The 9918-nt window shown below is 36.3% G+C and overlaps 3 protein-coding genes across 5 annotated transcripts; 1 reads left to right on the top strand and 2 right to left on the bottom strand.

Annotated features, from left to right (window-relative positions):
- Positions 1–113: 113 nt before the first annotated feature.
- clec-85 (C-type lectin domain-containing protein) lies at positions 114–4684 on the bottom strand (the record flags this gene model as incomplete). 2 transcript variants are annotated; one of them, NM_001383060.2, is made up of 5 exons in its annotated part: positions 114–553; positions 647–883; positions 930–1045; positions 1095–1331; positions 4281–4684. In NM_001383060.2, 4 exons carry the CDS (start codon positions 1178–1180, stop codon positions 150–152), a joined length of 843 nt encoding a protein of 280 aa, NP_001370868.1. The 2 variants fall into 2 exon arrangements, with proteins under 2 accessions (NP_001370868.1, NP_001368197.1); NM_001380115.1 differs by lacking the exons at positions 930–1045; positions 1095–1331; positions 4281–4684 and having other exon boundaries at positions 150–553; positions 647–788.
- On the top strand, positions 2306–3879 carry Y54G2A.49 (BLVR domain-containing protein; the record flags this gene model as incomplete). Of its 2 annotated transcripts, NM_001307336.2 has the most annotated exons (3): positions 2306–2360; positions 2613–2896; positions 3703–3879. In NM_001307336.2, the coding sequence occupies 3 exons, from the start codon at positions 2309–2311 to the stop codon at positions 3820–3822; spliced, it is 456 nt and encodes a 151-aa protein (NP_001294265.1). In that variant the 3' UTR covers positions 3823–3879. The 2 variants fall into 2 exon arrangements, with proteins under 2 accessions (NP_001294265.1, NP_001368088.1); NM_001380114.1 differs by lacking the exon at positions 2306–2360 and having other exon boundaries at positions 2705–2896.
- On the bottom strand, positions 4288–9094 carry Y54G2A.40 (RING-type domain-containing protein; the record flags this gene model as incomplete). Its single annotated transcript, NM_001356912.4, has 8 exons — positions 8963–9094; positions 8167–8363; positions 7993–8110; positions 6924–7522; positions 5764–5842; positions 5605–5717; positions 5441–5557; positions 4288–4878 (listed from the first exon to the last, which is right to left on the bottom strand). Exons 1-8 carry the CDS (start codon positions 9024–9026, stop codon positions 4288–4290), a joined length of 1878 nt encoding a protein of 625 aa, NP_001343694.1. The 5' UTR covers positions 9027–9094.
- Between the last annotated feature and the right edge of the window lie 824 nt (positions 9095–9918).

Here is a 9918-nt window from a genome sequence, read left to right as displayed (position 1 = left end):
GGGGTCATAAAAATGACAAATGACGTGATCCGTGCTTAATGATAACAAAAGTTGGCAGCGACGTCTAGAACATAAAGTTGATCATAAAATTGATCATAAAATATAGAATGATTGGTAGCAAATAATATTTATTACAGTTATCAGAACGATCAAGTGGAAGCAGACACTGGAGCTCCGGAGGCTGAGTAATCTGTGGCTCCTGAGGCTGGATAACCTGTAGCTCCAGAAGCCGGTGAGTCCGTCATAGAAGAAGCCGGATAACCGGTGGCTCCCGAGGCTGGATATCCTGTGGCTCCAGAGGCTGGATAGTCTGTAGCTCCAGAAGCCGGTGAGTCGGTCATGGAAGAGGCTGGATAGCCGGTAGCCCCAGAGACAGGATAACCTGTGGCTCCAGAAACTGGATAACCTGTGGCTCCAGAAGCCGGGTAACCGGTAGCTCCAGAAGCTGGTGAGTCGGTCATGGAAGAAGCTGGGTATTCTGTTGCTCCGGAGACTGGGTAAGACACCGGGTAGCCAGTCGATCCATAGTTCGGAGTTGATCCCGGTGGTCCAGCTGAAAATCAATTTTTTACGTTAAAAACTCGGCAAATTTGCCGTAAACCCCTGATCTGCAACTAGCTGAAAACTACAAAACTTTTCCCCCTACCTGTAAAGTACTTTGGATCGTAACTACAGACATATGGAAGCTCCTTCTGTCCAGCCAACGTCTGCCATTTTCCATTCAGCGTGCTCTCAGCGACATAGTTATTGTCCTTCGGGAAGTTCATATCAAAGTTACTCCAATACATTGTGGTTCCGTCATCCCATTGGAACCTCGAGCTGGAAGAAGCTCGGCTCAAACCAATCCAGAACTTCTGTGAGCCGGTTTGAGTGCGGACGATTGCTGAAAGCTTGTGACTTGAATTTAAGGTGTGCTCAGAAAAACTAACAAGCCAAAAAGTTTGCCTGGAGGGAGGTATGAATCACTGCGAGGTTCTGGTTTTGGCTGTAGCACGCCGACTGAGCATCCGTAAACTTTAGGAGTTGAGCGGAAATTGAGTAGCACCTGAAAATTGACGTTTTGAGAGTTATTAGAGAAAGTTGAAAACTCTTACAGGTCTCCAATATACTTATCATCAGGCCGTGTGCATTGACCAAAGACCAACTGCAGAACACACAATGAGAATGCTAGACGAAACATTATTTTTGGCATATATCAAAGGTCTTCGAACCTCCCCTGTTTATATGAAAAATGTTATCAGCTGAGGTTGTTGGGTGTGGTGTGGATTTGCATGGAATCATCGTCATAGATAAGGGGAAGTTTTTTTAGCTTTTCTTGGAGTCGCACGAACCTGCAAACTTCAATGTGGTAAGTAGGGCGGGGAAGGTCAGAAATCAGCAGGGAAAATGTAAACATTTCGGTTTAACTTGTACTGTTTTAAAGGTGGAGTATGTAGAGTTAAATTGTTTTCATTTCTTTAATTGTCAGATAATAGACAGCTAATTAAAAAATGTTTTTTTTTTGGGATTTCAAATATAAGGGCATCGTTTAAAAAAATCGAAATCTCATGTTTTCGTCTTCAAAATCGTTTTTGAATTAGATCTTTAGCTCAATTTTGAAGCGAGTTATGCCAATTTGAAGTATCCAATGCCAGAGAGTGTGTAAGAAGTAGAGGGGGGAGGTGGGCAGAGTGAGAGTGAGAAATGCCGTAACTTCTTTCAAAATGGTGCTAGAAATGCCGTACAAAATGCATTTTGACCATAAAAAACAATACTTTTCAGTGAATACTCTTCATCAAAAATTATTCAATGCAAAAATTTTCAACAAACTCACTTCACTTGTATTCAGTCCAATGAGTTTTCAACTTTTTTAATGATTTTTTTTTCAATTTTTTAAATGAAATAATCAATTTTGAATTCCCGCGAATGACGGCATTTTGGAAATTTTCGCGTTTTCTGGCTAATCTCATCACTTTCTTTTTTTCTTTTTTCAGACTTTTTTTCCGTATATAAAACTTGATAACACAGAAAAAAGTTTGCTAAAATTTCAAAATTGGCCTAAAAATCGATAATTTAACTCAAAGTAATATTTTTTTTTCGAAAAAAAAAACGCGAAAATGTCAAAAAATGGCGTCACTCCTGAGAACTCAAAAATAAATATCTCACTTTGTTTAAATTTTTTGCAAAATTTGAAAATTCAGTTTTTAAAAATAATTTGCAAAAATTAAAATTAAAATATTAAAATTCCCGTGACACTCTATTAAAATAAACTTTGAAAACAATTGTTGTGGAAACGTGAATTTTGAGAAATAAACATTTATTTCTAAAAATGCTTCTAAAAATTTCAACAATATTGGCATGCCTTCTTCAATTTTTTGGAGGTAATTTTTCAATTTTCCAAAGTAAATGTAGAGGTTTTCTTTTAAAATTCTCTATATATGTATATAACAAAGCAAAAACAATATCCAATATATGGGCGGAACTTTCTCACGGATTTACGTCTGGGAGGACCAAAATTCTGCGCCTATTTTGTTTAAAAAAAGACTATATATATATATAATGAAAAAGTTACGCTCGTCTGGAGGCTTTTGAATCGGATGTTCTAATAAGATGTAAATTTTGATAAATTGCAGGATTTCTAGAGATATTACCAATTATTATAATCTGCAAATCAAAGAAGAAAAAAACGAGCACGTCTCTGGACACGACTGAGGATGAGACAAAAATGGATCAGGTGATGAAATCAAAGGCTATGGAAGCAGAGTTGTTGAAACTAATCGAAGAGCTTAGTGACTCGGAAAAGAAGACTAAAATGAAGAAGAAAAAACGGAGAAAGACTAAAAAGCATCGGAAACGTAGAAAGAAGAAGCCAAGCCGAGGGTCAAGGAAAAGGAGAGAAGAAGACGGTCCAGTGGATGTTAGTTTCAGTAGTTTATACCTTATATCAGGGGATTCCGGCATATCGGCAAAACTGCAAATTGCCCGAATTGAAATTTTCAAGCAAATCGGCAAATTGCCGGAATTGAAAAATACAGGCAAATCTGCAAATTGCTTGAATTGAAAAATTCAAGCAAATTGGCGAGTTGCCGGAATTGAAGAATTCAGGCAAATCGGAAAATTGCTTGAATTGAAAAATTCAGGCAAAACTGCAAATTGCCGGAATTGAAAAATTCAGGCAAAACTGCAAATTGCTTGAATTGAAAAATGCAGGCAAAACGGCAAATTTCCGGATTTAAAATTTTCAGGCAAATTGGCAAATCGGCAAATTGCCGGAATTGAAAATTTCAGGCAGACTGGCAAGTCGGCGAATTGCAGATTTGCCGAGTTTGCCGGTTTTCGGCAAATTGCAGATTTGCACATTTGTTTTGGAAGTTTCAGAATTTCAATTTTAATCGGTAAAATTTTATGCATCCTATGAATGTTCCTACACTTATTTTGAAAAGTAGGAAATTTCTATGAAAGTATCTAAAAAAATACGGAAAAAAAATCAAAAAGGCACTGTTTCAAGTGTTTCCGTCTTATAAAAAAAACCTCTAAAAACTTCCGGCAAATTGACTTTCGGCAAACCGGTAATTTGCCGAAAAAAAATTTCCGGCAAATCAACAAACCGTCAAATTCCTGGAATTGAAAATTTCCGGCAACTCGGCAAACCGGCATTGTGCCGGTTTGCCGAATTTGTCGACAAAAAATATGCCTATGAACAAAAGAGTCTCAATTTTTCAGGCTCCACGAAAAATTCCACTCGACGAAAAAGAGCAACAAATCGCAAAAGGGCTGAAAGTGGCAAGTGCCGCTTATCCAACACTGGACGAAAATGTGAAATCAGATTGGGATCCGGAATGAATCGAACCTTCTTTTTTCTGTGAATTTTCCATTTTTTCAATAAATTCTTTATTAGAATTAAAATAGTTATGCTTTCCATGCATGTTGTACAAAACAAAAAGCAACATTTTTCAAAGCTGTACATTACAGAAATCACATAAGTTAGCTCAAATATAAGGGCATTGTTTAAAAATATCAAAAGCTCGTGTTTTCATCTTCAAAATTGTTTTTGAATTAGATCTTTAGCTCAATTTTGAAGCGAGTTATGCCAATTTGAAGTAGCCAATGCGAGAGAGTGTTGAAAAGGAAGAGGGGGAGGTGTGCAGAGTGTCTGCGCTCTCCCCTGCACCAACACACTCTTGCTCTGCTCACTTGAAAATGCCGTAACTTCCTTTAAAGTGGTGCTAGAAGTTCCGTTCAAAATGCATTTTGACCATAAAAACTAATATTTTTAAGTTTTTTTTAAAAAACAAACTCACTTCACTTTTATTCATTCCGATAACTGTGAGCTTTCAATTCTCCAATCAACCGAGAAATGTTAACCTTCAACTCTTCCATTTCCACGGATTTCCTCCCATTTAAAGAATTTCGCAGAAAATATTGTATTCTAGAGTACAAGAGCCAATATGTTTGTGAAATGCCATTCCGAAAGTGCCCTTTCTCTTCGATTCCTGCCCTGAGAATCTTGAAGACTAAACGAAAAGTAGCACTTTTCAACGCAAAACCGTAATTTTTGATTTCTTTGAGCCGGATTACAGTCGCTTTGCAATTGTGCTCGGCGTATTCTTTTGTGATTTTTATTGGAGAGCGTCGTTGGAGGAAATGATTGCATCCTTGCTTCCAGGCACCCTGATCTTCTTTGAAAAGTCGATCTACACAGTCTGAGCATTGCCATCGCAATGGGAGACCGCCGAGCCACTTGTAATTAAAACGGATTTTCATTCCTTTTTTAAAGTTGTCAGGTGATTCAGCGTCAGTTCTCAGTACACTTCGCCGAAGAACAAGCTCACAGTAGACGCAAATCTCGAGGTCTTCCGAGTACGAGGAGCAGCTAAGACAGAAGCCAAGTTGAAATGCCTGAAAATTTGTGATATTTGAAAGCCCTAGTTCGTTTTGTCAAAATACATTTTTAATTATGTTTCTAACTGAATTTTGAAGCGAGTTATCACAACTTGAAATTAGCAATGCGAGATAGTGTAGCGAGGGGGAGAGTGCAGACGCTCTGCCTCTCTATGCTCTCCTTCTCGCACACACTCTCTGGCGTAAGTTATTTCAAATCAACATAGCTCGCTTCAAAATTGTGCCTAGTTAAAGCCTAGTTAAAAATGTAGTACAACTGAAAAAATAAACTAAAATTGTACATTTTCCAAAATAATCAATTCTCATTTCCTTCTCTCTAGAACCGTTCTAAAATTACGTCTCTAGCTTAATTTTAAAGCGAGCTTTACGAGTTTGAAGTTTGCAATGTGAGAAAGTGTGGCGAGGGGAGAGTGCAGACGCTCTGCCTCTCTATGCTCTCCTCCTCGCACACACTCTCTCGCATTAATTATTTCAAATCAACATAACTAGGTTCAAAATTGAGCTAGAAACTTCGTTTTACACACACATTTAGAAGCAAAAAACTGGGTTTTAAACTCACGTCACTTGCCCACCACTCCTCTAAAACCTCAATACAGTTTTCTTTATAAAACTTTAACAACTCCAAAGCCTCGTGGTTGGTTCTTGCCTCTACATCATCTTTATATTTTAGAAATACCTGAAAATCAAAAAAAAAACGTTTTGTAAGATTACAAGTACACTTACAGCCATAATAGAACATTCGCAAAACCCGCACTCGTTATATAATCGGTTGTAACACTCGAAACAAGTTGACACTTTGCACTGGGAGCAAATTAATGGTTTCCTGTCGGTTTCGTCTGAATTTTTTGTTTTAATTTTTAGATTTCGAGACGAAAAACTCACTAAATAGTTCATAAGTATCCGTTCTATAGTAATTCCAGCAGAAAACTGTGTAAAGTTTGTGTAGTTGCATTCTTGACATCTAAATTTCGAGTTTAAAATAGTTTTGAAATAAAGTTTCTAGCTCATTTTTTTTTGAGTTAGCAATTTGAAAGAGTGTGGGCTAGGAGTTTGCAACTTTGCGTGAACTCCCGTGTTTGCGTAGGGAGGATTTACGGCTGCATACCGTAGTTTTGCAATTCTATTTTGCGCAACGTGATTCGAAAAGTGGTTATTTGGAAGTGGCCGACACATTCTGGGTTCCGCGCCGCACTGTACACTTGGCGGCGTGAGGCTGTTTGAGGTGCCTTACCGGCCGGCGACGGCGCCGCAGCGGCGCCGAGATGAAAGCCCTAGTTTGAAGTTTGCAATGCGAGAGAGTGTGACGATGGGGAGAGTGCAGACACTCTGCCTCCCTGCACTCTCCCCTTCGCACACACTCTGTCGCATTTATTATTTCAAATGAACATAACTTGCTTCAAAATTGAGCTAGAAGCCTAGTTAAAAATGTAAAACATAAATTGAAATTAACAGTTGGTATATTTCTTAAAATAATCAATCCTCATTTCCTCCCGTCAAGAACCGTTTTAAAATTACGTCTTTAGCTCAATTTTGAAGCGAGTTATACAATGTTGAAATTAGCAATGCGAGATAGTGTAGCGAAGGGGGAGTGTGCAAACACTCTGCCTCTCTATACTCTCCTTCTCGCACACACTCTCTCGCATTAATTATTTCAAATGAACATAACTCGCTTCAAAATTGAGCTAGAAGCCTAGTTAAAAATGCAGTTCAACTAAAAAAAATTAAAATGTTAACAATTGGCGTATTTTTTAAAATTATCAATCCCTACGTCTCTAGCTCAATTGTGAAGCGTGTTATCCCACATTAAAGTTAGCAACGCAGGAGAGTGTGGCAAAGGGGAGAGTGCAGACACTCTGCCTCTCTGCACTCTCCCCATCGTCCACAAACTCTCATGTTTATTGTTTCAAATTAGCATAACTTGTTTTAAAATCGTCCTAGAAACTTTGTTCAAAAAGTAATCTAACAAAATTTTCTTGTAACTTTTCCAAAATTGCCCTTGAATCTATCTAGTTTGAAAGACACTTTTCCTGAATCAAAACTACCTTATTCGACTTATCCAACAAATCCTGAACCCGTTCCATTTTGAGTGGGCATTCTGTGATCTCCTGAAGCTCCAGTTCACTTACAATTTCTACATATCGCTTTTCAATCTGATTTTTCAAGGCTAGTTCTTGCATTTTCCTCATTATTTGTGTGCAATTGCAATTCTTCCAAGGCGAATTCGCACAAACAAATTGGTGTTCAACGTTTTTCCGAACTCTGTCGATATAGTCGTCTGACATTTGGACCAATGGCTCGAAGAATTTTGACTGGTCGACCGAAAATATATTGTAGCTTGGAGCCCGTGCAGTCCAGAATAGCTTCAGGCAGGCTCTCTTCAATCTCATCGTTCGCAGCAAACATTTCCCACTTCTCTCCGCAATTTCTGACCATAGGAATTGAGTAGCCACCTGAGTCGCGCTTCCAGTAATGCTTTTATCATTCATCATTGCAGCATATAAATTTTTTACGGATACAATATGATGTCCGTCGTGGTCCTGAAGAACACAGTCCGAACAAATCACTCGGCTGGCAAAAATTGCGAAGCCGAATCGTACGCCAGAGATTTTGCACAGCTGTTTTTGCAAGTCGGTACGTGGAACTGAAAAAGATAGTAACGGAAAATTCAAATTAAATTTATTCAAAAAATATTGGCGGAAAGTTTTAATTTAATTTATTTAAAACATTTTTGGCGGTTTTTTTTCAGACAAAATTTAAATTTTTCAAAAATTTCAACAGATAGGTTTTTTTAAATTGAATTTTTCTATTTTTGAGTCAAAATTGACAAATCAACTCGATAAATTTTTTTTTTCAGAATGAAATTTGAAATTTCCGCTAAATTTTCTTTTCAAATGATTTAAACTTAAAAATATATAATTTTACCGGGGGTTTTTGAGTGAAATGTGAATTTTGCTGCGAATTTTTTTTTTCGAAAATTTAATGGAAAAATTTGCCGGGTCTTTAAATTTAAATCCACAATTTTTAAAACCATTATTTTTTATTTATTTTTTTTTTAAATTTTCGGCGCGAAATTCAAAATTCAGTTTTTTTTTTTTGCAAAATTTTACTCACATATTCTTGCTCTTCTAAACTTTGCTTCACTATTTTCCAATTTCATCTCACATTCAATACACCAATGAAATTTCCGCCGGTCCACATGACACGACGGGCACATTTCAGGAGCATCTGTCTGAAAATTGGAATAATTCCAAAAAAAAAATCCACAAAAAACCTAAAGTACTGTACATTTTGAATAGAACACCACCACTTGTTGAACACAATCATCGGATTTTCCTTAAATTGCTCATAAATTTGTCTGGCTGCATAGTTTTCGGTTCGAACGAGAGGTTTTGCACAAATTGGGCAATTTTTGTATTTGTTGAAGCATTGCGTGCACAGAGAATGTTGGCAACTACAATAGCACTGACGTTTTTCGAGGTTATCTGGAAATAAAACTTTTTTTTCAAAAAAAAAAACCGATCACCAGCTTTCAAAACTAGGCAGTTATGCTTTTAAAATCTCAAAAAGTTTTCGTGGCGGGACCCGAAAAATATCAACTTTGAGCTACTAGGTCATGATTATTACTCAAATTGAGGGTTTCAGTGAGCTGTGGTTAAAGAGCTGCGATTTTTTTTCCCAAATTTTTTTCGAAACTTTTTTGAACGTTTCTAGTTCAGAAATACTTTTTTTCCGAAATTTTTTGTTTTTCGAAACTTTTTTTTCGTTAATTTATTTTTACTGCTCCTGATAACCCTTAAATTTATAAAACAATACAAGTTGGGTATAAAAAAATAGGTTATGTTCACATCTTGGTTTTTTTTGCTAAAATTTTTTAAATTTTTTAAATTTACTTTCAAATACCTTTTTTAAATTATAGTTTTCAAAAACTTATAAAAATGCCGGTAAAATTAAAAAATTAAAAATCTGAAAACTGGCGCCAAAAAATCATATAATTCTATTTTTTTTATTCGGCGGTAAAATGTATGAATTCAAAAGTTTTTGAATATTTGAATTTTGCGCCAATTTAAAAACTTTAACATACCATAAAACTGATTAGTTTCTCCGTCTTCACATCCACTACAAATCAGAGAGGCTAAATGAAACATTGATTTGAATTAAATAGAGTTCACTTTGTTGATATTTACTTTTTTCGATGCAACAATTTTTTGTTTATGTGTCTGCGTCTCTCAAAGTGTTTGCGGACTCGAAGGTCAACAAAAGTACGCAAACAACAACAATAAAAGCAATTTTTGACCAGAGAAAATTCTATGGCTTCGTTGGCACCAGGTGTGTATTGGCAAATTTGGAAAATATGCCGTGCTAACTAAACCCCGAAAAATGACAAAATTATTTATTTTTAGGAGCACCAAAATTACGGGATTATTTGCGAGCATTCCATTGTTGAATAACGTCCGTGTGGGTCGAACCAAATAATGTTCAAAATAACTGAAATTTAAATTTTTCGAGCAGCAAAATCAATAGTTTTGTTCAAAATTGACAAAAAAAAATTCAATTTGTGGTGAAAATTCCAATTTCAAAAAAATTGCCGAGCTCACTGAGCGAAATCAGTAAATTTATTCAATTTTCGACAAAATTTCAGGCAAATCGGAGTCTAAAAATTAGCCTACTTATACTTACGAATACTATTACAATTACGAAAAAATATCTATGTTATTCGTGCTATTTCCAATTTTTAGGGACTGAGCCAAAAATTCAAGGAAGACATTTTACGGTACAATAAAATTATTGAGAAATGCGCTATTTTCACACAATTTCATTGAGCTTGATTTTAGGAAAAACTCACTTTTTACAGAACATTCAATTTTTAAAAAATCTTTGCACATTTTTTTCCATTGGACAAAAAAACTACGTTTATCAGCGAAAAATTAACTTTTCAGAATTGTTTTTCAGACCAAATTTTTGGGGTTTTTGCTTTATTGGCACCGCCAAAGTGTATTTTTTTCCAGCGACGGGGACCTGAGACACGATTTCAGGTTT

This window comes from Caenorhabditis elegans, chromosome IV, assembly GCF_000002985.6.
Source record: "Caenorhabditis elegans chromosome IV".
Classification (NCBI taxonomy): Eukaryota; Metazoa; Nematoda; class Chromadorea; order Rhabditida; family Rhabditidae; genus Caenorhabditis; species Caenorhabditis elegans.
Note: the sequence above shows the minus strand (reverse complement) of the source record. Positions and strands in the feature narration are given on the sequence as shown.